We start from the raw sequence: 14250 nt of genomic DNA on the forward strand, positions 1-14250 counted from the left end.
CAACGATTTAGGAATATCGCAACCATCAGTCAGCCGTGCCATAAACCAAACCATCAACGCGCTCTCTAGACCACATATCATCCAACAGTTTATCCGGTTTCCTTTGGACAATCAACAACTACACAGGATCAAAGCCAACTTCATGGCAATTGCAGGTATGCCCGGTGTGGTCGGTGCTATTGACGGGACGCACATAAAAATAATTGCGCCATAAAAAGATGAGGACGTGTTCGTCAATAGAAAGAAAGTACATTCCATCAACACGCAGATTGTTTTTCATTCATCATGATAGGGGACTTGAACGGCGGTATGGGCTGTTATTGAAAGTGTTTAAGTGCTGGAAATATGCTCATTGGATAATAGTTTGCAGGGTGCTTTTAATTGCCCCCTTGATTTAATGCAATTTACGTATTTGTATTGTTTGCTCTCTCTTTAACGTGCATATACAACGTCATTATCGTGGTCTGCACAAACTTGTCATCATGCGTGTATTCTGCTAACTGCACTGTCCATAACTATTTGATAGGAATACATTTCTAGCCTAGGCTATTTCCTTGTTTTAGTGGGCTCGTTTGTGGGATGTTGCGGATGAGTTTCACCGAGACCGCCTGCTCTGAACAACCAATCACCGTACTGACCGCTTCTAAACTCATGCACGAGAATCGACGTAATCCATAGCAACGGCGCGTCACTCTTAGTTCACTCTTAGTGATTTATCCTTAGTACGAGTAGGTCTCAGCGGCTTTGTGAATAACTTTTAAGAAAAAACTCCTACGTAAAATGTTTTAGCGCGAGTTAGGAGCACTCCTAGCGGTAAGATAAAATGCTTTGTGAATACGGCCCCTGGTCTCTACGTCACAGATAATAAGAAAGGGATGGGGTAGCGGTGTGATGAGAGGGAGTTAGTCAAGAAAAAGGACATGCACGGAAGAAATACAATTGAAAGTCTACAGACCTTTGCGTCCATTGATATCTGCCTCTGTGAATGAAAAATGTTGCCAAACATTCAAACAAATGGGACCCACCAAGGGGTGTTTTCAGAGTCTTATCCAAGCAAATAAAGCCTGGAGTAAACTATAACAGTACAAGAATGAAGTTCAGGAAACAGCCGGGACAAAGTTATTCAATATAGTTCAGGAGGGATCAGTTCAATAAAGATGATCGTCCAGTATGAACTTAGCTACTTCTTCTTTATCTTACTTGTACTCTATACAATGTTTTTGAACTGGTATGGGGGAAAAAACATATCCATGTAATATTGTAGATATGTAATGTGAGCGTGTGTGTAAGTCCACTGACCTTTCCCCGGGTCTCCCTCTATTTGAGGGATGCCAACATAGACCATGACGTTGACGGCATCAGAGACATCCAGATGGAGATTCGTGGTTCCCACCTTCCTGTCTTCAGAGGAGGTCAAGCCTGAGGGAAAGAAGGGAGTGAGGGGTTGAGAGCGAGATAAAAGTGAAATAGTAGGAGGAGGAAAAAGACATGAAACGTCTAACTAAGGTGACAGGGGTTCTGCCAAGTTTCTCACCATAGGCGTTATACATCTTAGGTCCAAGATCAGGACGCACAAAAAAGTTGGGCAGACGGGCGGCGAGGTTTAAACGGCCGTCTCTTTTTGTGTACTCAGGCAAAGGGAGGTTATCCATCAGATCATCAAACCTGGCCAAGTGTGAAAGAATGTCCACAAATGAGATTGTATTGTTCCACAAAAACAAACCAAGACCCAACTCGCTTCATAGTTTTGTTTTTAAATTACAAAAATGGGCGCAAAATAAAAAGGTGATTGTTACACATTTGAACAAGTTAGTATAAGTGCATGCATGTAGAAAACAAAGAGGTACAAACCATCAAATTACAGGGAAACTAAATGCTAACATTATTAATCTAATAATGGGTCAAATGACTATTAATGAACCCAGATTCCACATGATGACCTTTTGGTTAAAGTATACATATTATAAACTCATATGATATAGATTATAATACATATAGTAAGTAAACATATATATTTGTAAAGACCTTTGGGAATGAATCTTGGTTTAGTTAGTGAATGCATAAAAGAAGAAACATATTTGTGGGTGTCTCACCTTGTGGGCATCATGTCCCTGAAGTCTTCACCTGGAGGCCAATCCTTTAATTTTAATACCATGGGCTGGCCCTCAGTGTCTTGCAGTCGCTCTGCATTCACAGAAAAAACACATTAGGTATCATTTCTGAGTGAAACAGGGGCTAAAACATAACATGGACTTCATTTAAAAATTGTTCACTTACTGGAGATGATCTCGAAGCCGTCCCAGAAGTCTCGTACCTTCACATCAGAGATGATAGCACAGTTTCTACAGTTGACCAGGTCCACATCCTGGTCACCAAACTCCCTACTGAAAGCATCAGGCCGCCACAGATTCTCTTTCAGCCGTTTATGTATCCCCGACACCAACACCGGCTGGATAAAAGACAATAGAAAAGACAGTTGATCAAGGAGTAATGTTTCAGTCAAACCTTTCTAGTTCATCTCCGTCATGGTTCTGCCGGAGATGCCTCGGGCGTTACACTCATTGTTGCTCTTACTTGTCCCTGCTTCCAGCACTCTCTGAAGATCTTCCAGTTGTTGCTGTTGCTGGGGTCCTGTAGGCAGAGGAGTCGTCCGTCACAGAGCCAGGAGTGGGAGGTGTGTGGTTCCAAAACACTCAGGCCCATGACTCCGTCTTTGCGGCCCCCCAACACCCCGAGCTCTCCGCCCTCAGAGGCCCCGGTCCGGCGGCCTTCTGCTTTCTTGGTCTCCACGACCGAAGCGATGATGTGATCCAGGAAGTTCGGGAGGCTGCTCTTCAGCTTGTCACTCTGGCAGACATAAAAACACGTTTTTGATTACTTAGCAATGCATTTATACGCGCAGCTAAACAGACCGAATAACCGTTAGACATCCTTTGAGTAAAGCCTCATATTTTCAGAGTTAATGATCTGCTTTATTACGACGCTCATAACCAGCAGAAATACAATTTAAAATCTATAAATGTATTCTTTACATTACATCTCCTTATACTTAGGCTACACAGATACAATTACACTTTTTACTTAAAATGTAATTTGGTACTATAAAACACTTTCACTATTTAATAATGCATGCACTGTGTAAAGAGTGATTTAAACTGTTTTCATTTGAAATAAACCTGATCTGTTCTTCAATCAGAAACTGGTCTTACTGACAGTCTATTTAGTATGGTGTAATCCCATACCAACAAGAGTGTCAGTAAGACCAGTTTCTGATAGAAGAATAGATCAGGTCTAATACAAATCAGAACCTACACGGAACAATACAAGCTTTCTACATACCCCTGCTGAGGTAAAGACAGAGGGGAAAGGCACCCCGCTCTCCCCAGGCCCCTGGGGGAGTTTCCCCGGCCCGGAGTTGAGCAGGTCCCGGAGACTGGAGCCCTCGGGTTTGGACTGGGCCATGCTGGAGCCCAGCAACAGACTGTTAAATAGCTTAGGACTGGAAGCAGAAGGCTTTGAAAGGGCACTGAGTGAGTCCAGGCCGAAGTGAGGCCGGCTGTTTTGACTCATCATGGAGCGGAGGGAACCAGAATCTGGAAGAAAATGGCAGACGGATGAGGATGGAACTTCAACGTTGATATTGATCTTTGTGCTTTTTCTACGCACTCAGATTACAGTGACTCAGTCTTTCCTCCTTCCTACTCACCCTTGGTGTCATCCTTGGCTTTCTGTGTGGCCAAGTCTGCCAGCCAGTGCAGAGCCGAGCTGTTGCCCTCCCCTGCTGAGCGCGACTCCTTGGCAGTGGACTGGGTGTGGTTACAGGGGGAGGATGTACCACTGGTGGAGTTACTGATACTGCCAACATTTTCTCCTCCCCCGCTGTCTGATGGCACTGCTGTTTGTGCAGTTTCTGTTTTGACTGCTGATGTTTCTCCCTCTGATTTTGGGGTGGTGCCAAAAGCCGAAGCCGCAGCGAGGACCCCACTACTGCTGCTTGATGCAGACTGCTGAGAAGAGCACAACCAGACGTTAGTCTTCATCTTAAACCCTGCTCACAATGCAGGAATGGAGAAATAAGAGAACAGCAGTACCTGTGGAATCCCATTCGGGGCACTCGGGCGTACTAGAGACTTGGTGTGTCGGCTGGTGCAAGGACAATTGGCCTTAATACCCCACTTGCCTCTCGCCGAGTGCACCATGTCGCCAATGCTGTAAAGAGCTTAAGGAGAAAGGCAGAAAGTAAATAATTACACCTCTTGATGATCTAATACAAGATCATACATAATCACTTGATGCTTGTGCGGTGGGTTTTGATGATTCCATCATAATGTTCATGTTACCTGTCCCAGGTATTATCTGTGTAGGCATGAGGTTCTGTGGCTCATGGGGTTGGCCCTTGGCACACTTTAACCAAGAGAAAACCTCATCCTCAGGCCTTTCATCTACATCTGGAAGAAAGAACATATACACCTTTGTTTTTTCAACGCACTCAAAACAACCACACAAAGTATTAACCGAGTTAAGATTTTCTTCCCATTACTGTAACAAAATAAAATGATGCTATAATATAGAGCAGGTTTGGTTGGCTCTAACATTTTCTTTATGGTTTATGTAATGACTCACCCTCCCTTGGCCTGTTCCTGCGGAGCCGATAGCAGTCCAGACACACTCCAAAGCCACACTTACGACACACCCAGTGGATGTTGAAGAGCGTGGTCTCACACACGTCACACATTTCTCTGACACCGCGCACTGCTCGTTTCCATGCCACTTTCTCTGAAGGACAGCCCAAAAACAAAACAGGCTTATAGACACTTCTGACAGTGTGAGAGACAAAATGAAAAGACAAAATAGCACACTACATGTGAATACAAAAATGTCTTTATACTCACGGTGAGGCTCCACCATCATCATGGCCTCCTTCTCAGACATGACCAACTGGCAGAACTGGTCTCCCACATTGGCCAGGATGTACTTGGATGTGTCGAGGTCGAGGCCCTCTTGGACGGCGGGAGCAGGTAGCCACAGACCCATGGCCATGGAATCGCTCTGCTGCGGACTCAGGAAGCCTTCTACACGCAGTATACCTTTCCGAGTGAAAGCCAACCTGGTCACAGGGAGAAAAAAAAATGGTTGATTCTGTAAAACACTGTTGAACGATTAAGGATTGCTTCCTCGTTTCGGATAAATATATATCATTTTCTCATTGACGCTCATAAACAAATTGTACGGCTGTACAAAATATAAATGTGTACCTTCTGAAGTGGAAGAACCGACAGGACACATTTGGGTCGTCGTCGTCGCTGTCTTCGCCTGTAGTACGATATTTACGGTAGCGCTCCAGGCGGCACTCGCGGCACTTGTGCAAGTGAGGGGCCACATTGATGCAGGAGCCGTCCTGGAGGAAGGACTCGCCAGACTGCTTCAGACGCCGGACTTTGCTCTGGTCTTTCAGTACAGACTGGCCCACTGCAGGAGACAACTTGGCGTTAATTCTAATGCTCAGTTTGTAACAATTAACAAGAAAGAGACCAGGTACTTACCTTTAAAAGGCTTGTTACGTGGACGCCCCTTAGCTACCCCCTGGACCTTAGTTTTCTGCAACATGGCAGCATCCTTGACAGGGAGTGGTGGTCGTCCTGGGATCTGGCCTTTCTCTGGGCCCTCTTCATTCTCACTCAGGTCTGACAGGTCACTGTTGCAGCTGGAGTCACCAGAGTCACGTTTGGACGATTGGCCCCTGTCCTCCAGGGAAAACTTCTGAGACTGGCTCTGGTCAAAGGACGCCGGGACATCTTCTATTCCACCTGGGCCGGTGCTCCCAAACAAGGGGCATGCTGAGGTGGATGAAGGCATCTCTCCAACTTCCTGCTCCTCCTTTGCCACAGTCCCTTCACTCTGTGACCTCTGTGATGAGGTCGGTACTGGTGAAGACGAAGAGCTGGGTGACGCAGCTGCTGAGGGTGCTGGGAAAGGGGAAGACAGAATCCCCTTAGGTGGCTCGGCCATAGTGAACAGGTTTGGCTTGCTGTCCGAGGCAGAACCAAGGGTCTGTGACTCGGCCCCTGAGAGGCCAGCAAAGGAGGTGTGGGCAGTTTTGTCCCCATATGCCAGAAATGGATTAGCAGGCTCTTTGGAGGCCTGCAGGAAAAGGTTCTGGTGGCTATCTGAAGTATTAAACCCAGATTGCAGTCCTAAGCCTCCCACAGAAGTCCCATTATTACTGCTCTTCTTAGAAGTACTTTGAGCTCCAGAGGCTGCAGGGAGACCACCGATGCTCAGACCAGGGCCTCTTCCTCCTGCAGAGCTAGCCATGCCCTGGAAGGTCGGTGACGATTTATTGAGCACACCATTTCCCGCTGAATGGGTCTCAGGCACTTTGGGCTGCTCATGCTTTTTCTGCCCTTCAGTGGAGGCTGTGGACTTGAAAAGGCTTGGGGGCTCCTTACTCAGGCTCTCAGACACTGCGGTGAAATAATTGGTATCCTTGGACTGCGTCTGACCAGCAGCTAGGCTTGGGCTGGACCCAGAATTCTGAGTCATGCATTGAATAAACAAGTTTTGGTCTTGCTTGGATTGAGTCTCATTCTTTGCCCCTCCAAAGCCGAAGCCAAAGGGCCTGGGAGTATCCTGGGAGGCTGTGGTGGTGGAAGGAGCTCCATTGGTCTGAGAGGGTCCAGTTTGGGGCATACGAAAACCTGACGCCGTTTTGGAGCCCTAAGAAACAAAGCAATATGACAATTTGAAATAATGTTACAAAACTCAAATGACTTGCAAAGGCTTAACCTAATGGTATGACTATATTGATCGTCTTACCTCAGTCTGGCTTCCCCAGGTGGGGGCTTTAGGAGTAAAACCCACAGACGCAGAGAGTGCCACACTGGGGCCGCTGTCATGCGACCAAGAAATGGTGACAGGGCCCGGGGAAACAAGAGCAGCTGTTTTGGAATAAGCTGATTGTGAAGCCTCCTCTCGGTCGGTTTGGGGGGTTGGGGAGGCCTTGGGGGCTGGAGCTCCGGGGACCAGGCTTGGCATCTGGCCTAGTGAGGGAAAAGACGTGGTGGAGAAAGGAGAGGGGGCTGGTTTGAGGGGAGGAGGAGTGGGAGTGTGAGTAACGGCGGTAGTGGAGTCTGCTACACCTTGTGTGGAGAGTGGGCGACCGTTTTCTTTCACATGGGCAGGAAAGCGAGAAGGGGTGGCGTTCGATTGGTCCATCTGAAGTGAGGAGTTAGTGTTGGGGGACGACACTCTGCCTTGAGGAAAGGTTCTTTCTGACGAGCTTCCGTTTTTGGTCGTGCTGCTGACCCTTTCGCCGGAGTCTCCGCCCCAGATCCCCATCCCTTCTGCTGCTGTTTTGTTGAAGTCGCCGCAGCTTTGCCCATCAGCTGCCGTATCGCCTGCTCCTTTAAAACGCTTCAAGTTCAAGTCATCCTCGCCCTCGGACGCAGTCCTACGCCTGCGCCCACTGTCACCCTTCATTGTATCACTGTCCTTTCTTCGCCGCCCATTCTTACCAAGTCAAAAAGAAAGGAAATGTTAGAAAGTCATAATGCACGTAATACTATCTATCTGAAGCTGAAAGCCCCTCAACAATATACACAGTGCAGTAGAACCAATTACAGAGTAAAATAAGATGTATAACATGACAACCGTACCTCCTCCTCTGCCAGCATGACATGTATCACACGAGGATCTACCATCTGGGTTTCGTCTCCCTACAACAACAAAAAGGTACATATTTTATCATCATGACCAGAATATATTTTTAGAAAATATGGCTTGTAAACATCTATCCCGTTTCTTATAAATACAAACACCAAGTAAGGCAATATGGTCATCTGAACAGCCGAATGTATCTGTTGTGAACGTGACTTAAGATTAACCCCTATAATGTCAAAAATAGTTTTTAGTTGTGTTTTGATCTATTGATTTTTAACACATCAAAGTTAGACTTGTAACAATAATCCCAGTGTTATTCACCTTATCTAAGGTAATCTCCATGATGTGTGAGATCGGATCGTGCTGTGAGACCAGTCCTGAGGCCCAGTATTCTTCAAACTCTGGCTGGTACACACGAACCCTGCGTCCTTGAATGGTGTAGGAACCTAAAAGGCAGGAACAGGGAGTAAAGAAGGAATTATATTTTGGCAGATTATTATTACAGTTATTCCAAGGTTGCTAATGCTAAATTCCCAAAAAGAAATGAATGAAACCTTGAGATTCAACACTTTAAGAACATATGGAGGTAGTAAAAGAAAAGAACATAAAAAACGGGTGACGGTTGAACTAACCCTTCCTGAAGATCTCCTGCAGTTCAAAGTCAGTACGCCAGCTGGAGACGGCAGCCTGCAGGGAGGGCTGCTCCAACAGCAAAGGGTGTCTCAGGTCTTTGTCAACCTGCACAAACAACCACGCCCGTAAAACATAGTGATGGTGGAACAGCAATAATGTAAAACCTCACACTGAATAATGCAGGAAAGAACACCAGCACTATAACTAACAACTGCAGGTGATAGGTGTCATTCGTTTTTGGGTAATAACTAATGTCCTTTTCATGAAATTGTAAACTATCTCTGATAAGTACGTAACAGAAGCTCTTAATTTACACTCAAATGAAACAAAATCCCAATTGTGATGCTGAACAAGTAGATATGTTATTTATTTCGTTATTCTAAAACCATTCTAGAAAAATATGTTATATGTAAAATGACTGATATATTATGAACTAGTCATTTAAGGCGTAACACACATTGTAAAGCTGACGTACACACCTCAAACCTCTGAAAAGTTTTGTTATCAGACAAGAATTCAAAATTCTTGTTTCCAAAATACTCCACAGGAACAACCGATCCTAAACCCACTCTGTCCACCAGGGAACGGAAGACCTGAGGAAAAAGGGTGCAAATCTTAGATTCTTCTGAATATTTCCATTTCCTTCAATAGCACAGATGTAACGGGAACATCTAATTGTACATCTCAAAACAATGCAGCTAACTGGACTCTATCTAGGCTAAATAAACAATGATGGTCTTCATGTCTCAAACATTTTGGTCATGTTACAGTGAGTCATATCTGATTCAAAAACAACTACGGTATTCCAGTTAGTTAGACATTTGTTTTTAGCCACCTCTATGTGTGGGTGGCCCTGGACAGTTAAAATCATATATAAACTATATCAGGGTTTAGTGCAAAGTGCATGTTCCCCTGTGGGGTTTGAGATGAAAACATGTTTATATTATAAATCTAATCTGTGCGACAGCTGCAAAAATTAAATAGACTAATTTCACATTTTGGGGGGAAGTTGCCTTTTACTTGGCCTAGCTACTAACGCTTCAGGGTGTGTGTGGCAACAATTATTCATTTTCCAGCACATCCTTGACAAAAAACATTGCTGATATTGAATTTGTGTTCCTTTAAATGAGCTAATAATCGTTTGCTCCTGATGTCTATTCCCCCTGTCAGCAGGTAATTCAGATTGTTTCAAAGCTAGACTTGTTTGCATGATGCAGACGGTCGCACTGAGCACCCACCAGAGCGGGCCAGGCTGCGGAGGATGTTGGGGCCCCGGCAGTCCCAGTGCCATCACTTCGATTGGCCCAAACAATGGAGTCCTCCACCAACAGTGCTTTCACCCCCTTGTCATACACTTGCACCCAAGAACAGCTCTGCACCACATTTTCAAACTCCACGAATACCTGCAGTCAGAAAAACAGAGAGAAGCAGAACATAAACAAAAGGACTGCTCACCAACCGTAACTTTAGAACATGTTAATTAAAAATGGTGGAAATATGTTCAGAAAATGTTGAATGTTTGTTCAAAGAATTTACATTCTACCGTTTATCTATGCCAAAAATGTCAATGGGACAATAGATCACATATAACTAACTTTGTATATTTAATGCTGATAAGACTGTAAAGGGGCCCCTTAACTGCTCGAGCAAGAGTTGGGTAGCACTAGCATAGAACTACAATTTGACTCTGACTGGTTGGCCAATGGCCTGTCAATCATTACTCACAAAGCTACTTTAACATAGTCCATTTTCGCTTCAGTTATATTACATTTAGTATGTTAAATGATATGATTTTTTTTATTTATTTCTCGCATCAATATCAAAGTCTTTTAAAATATGTCATAGCCTGAATATTGGAGTTCAACGTATATAGCTGTGTGGTTGTGTCTAAACTCTGACTGTCTGTCTTGTAGTATCTGCTGGCCACTGAGAAGTCCATGGGGTAGTTTGGGGGATAGATTCACATGACAGTCGCTCTTTTTTGAAAAACGCAACCCTCTCTTTAATTTGAATGAAGCGATTGGTCAGCGCATCTGGGGTGCCACTGCCCATGGAAGAGGCGGCGGCCAAACAGCGCAGGGCTGATCAGCTGAAGAACAAAGGTTTGCAGAGTAAAGATGATTACAAACCGTTGTGGCGTCTGGTAAATCTTTACCAACTAATCTGTTGTTTAAACAAGACTTCCCAGATAGTTTGTTATGACTCATGGTTCAACCACAAGCAAGACTGGTATGCATATGCATTGATTCACTATGGAAAAATAAACTGAACAATGACACTTGTTTGACCAAAGTTTTAAAGTCTAAATTAACTTCTACACAAAGTGAACCTGATTCTCCTCATGAAATGCATGGGATATGTGTACTGTTATTGACTTTGATCACATTTACTGAGGACACCATGACACCTCCTATTTATCAGTTATAAAGTTGATGGCAGAGGTTTAATATACTTTGTGCTTGAGTGAAGAAAAAACAGACACATTTAAGCTTTAGGCTACAATTGTTCTTTTTAAAAGCTGTGAGAAACAGACTGGACTGTTATCGGAGTGTGCCTGTCTCACACCCCCACCCTGTAGCTGTTATTGGTTAACAACATCTGTGTGAATGACCAGGCAATCGCTCACCTGCTGAAGTTTAGATAGATATGGACTATTTCTTACGTTTAATACAATAAAAACATAACACTGTTAACAATAAGGTCTGTGTATTATCAAATTGCAATTCTGCAAGTAATTGCATTGAGGTGGCTGCCGTTCTCCCTTAGAGAGTGATATTATAAACCTGAGCAAAGAAAATCAAAATATCCTTTTGACTAGAGAATACCATAAGTTAATGTTTCACTTTGTTTGGGTTAGTCAACTCTTCAAACAATAACGAATGGAGGCACCAGTGTAAAGCCACAAATGATTTTGATGTCACAAAGTTTAACTAGTGCAAAATTCCTTCCGAAGAAATCCGACAGCCCATCACTGTATGCATCCTGGAGTTTATTGTGAATAGTTGGCGATATGTGATTTCCATTTATCTTTTTGCATACCACCTAGCGCACATCCCTAGGAAACATAATAAATGGTATAAGTTGACGGATAAATTGTCGTTTAAAATCTGCAGGGTTGTGGTTCCATATTCATCAATGAATGAAAAGCAAATCCCTATTGAGTCACATTAGATATTACCGCAGTTTTCAGGAAAATCCTAAACAACTATAGAGACCAACAATATTATACTGCAGTGTTCCAAATGTGACAGCAACACGATACAGTAGTATTATGTGTATATTGTCATCTCTTTATTAACTGGGCGACACTTGTCTTGCTGGTACAGTAAACGGAAAAGTACAGAAACTAAAGAGGTGAAACATTGAACGGTGATGTTTGCAAACCGTTAAAGCTAGAGTTGGGTAATATTGAAGTAAATAACCCAGATATTCTGACATACTTCCACTACTACAAATGAACAGTTTTTCCCTGTACACTTTTCATGATACGTGTTGTGAACCTGAAAAATATGCGCCAACTGAATCTTATCAGATGCTATCGGTGCAGAGATTGAACAAAACCGTTTTATATATCCTGGAGCATAAATGGATTTTTCTTGGAGAGCCAAAACATTTTTGTTATCTTTTGATACAAGGCGATGCTCCATGATCCCATTACCAAGGTGTGTTCCGACATTGCCTGCAGCAATTGTTTATCTCGCTTGGAGAAACGTTGTACTGTAATAGATGGGTTCCACAACTGAAATGATGTTACTGTAGTTATCCAACTAAGAAAATAAAAACTTGATATAGCTACATGTTTTCTTGTAATCTGATATTTTCTACACAGTGGAAATGTCACTGCATGAATTTGAGCCACATTGTGCAAATCTGCATCTGTTCACATTTCACCATTGTGGCCCTCCATTTACACATGTTCAGCAGTAAGAGATACTTTCTTGTTTCAATGTACTGTTTTAAATGTAAAAAGGTCCCTTCTGCAACAAACGAAGGACCATTAATTATTATGTTGTGCTATTATTTTTAATAATCTGCCAAAATGGACCAAATTCATTTATTAAATCCTTACTCTACATTAATTCCTATCATGTGATTTTCAAGCCAATTAACCTAGCTCCGATGAATCATTGATTATATTCTGTACGAGAAAATCTGCACTTTAAAAGCACTGCACTAATAATGTGTTGATTTAAATATATATATAATTTTAACTGCACAATTGAATACTATTGCAAACGCCAAAATATAGGTCACTCACCACCACCAACCAAAGTGTGTACAAATCTCAACCAAATGTCTCTGCGATAACAGCTTGAAAGGATTAATGTCGTTCTTGAAAGGATTAATGTTGTTCATTCAAGAGTTTATCAGATTACAAACTAGCAGAGGTGGAAGAAGTACTCAGATCGTGTAATTAAGTAAAAGTAGAAATACCACAGTGTAAGCATACTCTGTTACAAGTAAAAGTCCTGCATTAAAAATCTTTCGTAAATAAAAGTAAAAATTATGCAGTTTGGCTAATATAATATATATGTTGTTCTGTTTATAGTCATTGATACATGTTTGCGTTTATCAAAGCTGGTAAATGGGCAGCCAGTTTTAATTGATTTGTATACTGCAGGTTAGCTTGTGAATTGACTTTAGGTGTAACTAAAGTCTTATTTAAGAGTTGATTATATTTCACACCATTAATCCAAATCTGCAAAGTAACTAAAGTTATTAAATACATGTAGATGAGTAAAAGTCCCTCAAAATTGGACTTAAGTAGTATTTCAGTAAATATACCTAGTTACTTTACACCACTCACTATCGTTAAAGCCAAAATATAGGTCATTCACCAACACCACCCAAAAAGTGTACAATTCTCAACCAAATGTATCTACGGTAACAGCTAGAAAATATTAATGTCATACATTCAATAGTTTATCATATTACAAACTAGTGTGTGGGTCTGAACATTGAAAGAGTGAAGTGGAAGGAATCCCTGCTTCACCCTCATATGAACTTGTAAGGCCTTTAACTCACTATAACTAACGATGGGAATTGACAAGCTAATGCTGATTTCACTTACCTTTGCGAGCAATTTAATACAATATCGTGTTCGTTAAGTTATCTCTGCTGCATATGAACCGTGTAATTGATTGCTACGAAGTTAAACAAAATACTGGTGGAGCTTAATGACATTCGTTAACAAGCGAACAAAGCAAAGGCCAGAAAATCCCCGGCCTCGAGTTTAGCTTCGCCTCACTGCCTGCGACTTGTAGCTTGCTAATATAAATGCAGGAGCGTGCGTTAACTGCCGACAAACGTGCCAACATGGACGGTTGAAATCAATTAAACGAGGCCACACGCATACTTAATAGCTAGTAAACATTTTATATATGAATTAGGCAGTATGAAGCTACGCAGTACGGTATCTCTTGTATGTAAACACTGACCGTCAGCCCTGCAGCAGGGCTTGTTGTTGTCGCCTCTCCTCCCTCCGGGGCGGCCAGGCCGATGACGCTCACCGCCCGCACCGTGCCCCGCAGCCAGTCCCGGGCCCAGGCAGCCTGCTCTGGCTCGGATCCATTTGCAGACCTGCCGTCGTCGAGGAGCAGAAAGAGACGCTTTCCTATCAGCTCGAGAGAGTCCCCCATGATTTTGCTCGCAAGCTAGCTGCCTTCAGTGAGACACCGTGAACAGAGTAACTTGGGACGGGAACTCCAGACCACCAAGCAGCAGCGGGGACTCTGTGTTTAATGTAACTACCGGTGCACCAGGTGCACGCAGCGGCGGACCGGGGCACGCCGGGATTAAACGCAGTGGAGATGTTATTGTCCTCGGTGCTAACGCGACTATCCTGCTCTGTCCGCCATTGAGCCCTGCAACAATCAAACGCACTCCTCGTAGACAGGCAGCACTGCGGAGACAGAGAGCCAGCACGTGCGGAAACAGCGGCCTCCAGCGGCTGGCCTG

The 14250-nt window shown here is 43.5% G+C and overlaps 1 protein-coding gene across 3 annotated transcripts in view; it reads right to left on the bottom strand.

The window, feature by feature from the left end:
• The window catches only part of kdm3b (lysine (K)-specific demethylase 3B), a 17174-nt gene extending 2924 nt beyond the window's left edge, over window positions 1-14250 (bottom strand). Inside the window, exons 1-21 of one of the 3 annotated variants that reach the window (XM_010781844.1) lie at window positions 13731-14249; window positions 9531-9695; window positions 8772-8885; window positions 8292-8397; window positions 7981-8105; window positions 7656-7715; window positions 6817-7509; window positions 5544-6717; window positions 5256-5469; window positions 4893-5107; window positions 4624-4776; window positions 4341-4448; window positions 4092-4219; window positions 3707-4004; window positions 3340-3593; window positions 2575-2847; window positions 2278-2449; window positions 2094-2184; window positions 1535-1665; window positions 1300-1419; window positions 956-979 (exon numbers count right to left, since the gene is read on the bottom strand). In XM_010781844.1, coding sequence (XP_010780146.1) covers window positions 956-979; window positions 1300-1419; window positions 1535-1665; window positions 2094-2184; window positions 2278-2449; window positions 2575-2847; window positions 3340-3593; window positions 3707-4004; window positions 4092-4219; window positions 4341-4448; window positions 4624-4776; window positions 4893-5107; window positions 5256-5469; window positions 5544-6717; window positions 6817-7509; window positions 7656-7715; window positions 7981-8105; window positions 8292-8397; window positions 8772-8885; window positions 9531-9695; window positions 13731-13931 — 4819 coding nt within the window. In that variant the 5' untranslated portion in view covers window positions 13932-14249. Of the gene's footprint in view, window positions 1-955; window positions 980-1299; window positions 1420-1534; window positions 1666-2093; window positions 2185-2277; window positions 2450-2574; window positions 2848-3339; window positions 3594-3706; window positions 4008-4091; window positions 4220-4340; window positions 4449-4623; window positions 4777-4892; window positions 5108-5255; window positions 5470-5543; window positions 6718-6816; window positions 7510-7655; window positions 7716-7980; window positions 8106-8291; window positions 8398-8771; window positions 8886-9530; window positions 9696-13730 lie in introns of all 3 variants that reach the window. The other 2 variants (XM_010781843.1, XM_010781845.1) reach the window with 2 other exon arrangements.

This window comes from Notothenia coriiceps, unplaced genomic scaffold, assembly GCF_000735185.1.
Source record: "Notothenia coriiceps isolate Sejong01 unplaced genomic scaffold, NC01 NC01_scaffold00023591, whole genome shotgun sequence".
Lineage (NCBI taxonomy): Eukaryota > Metazoa > Chordata > Actinopteri > Perciformes > Nototheniidae > Notothenia > Notothenia coriiceps.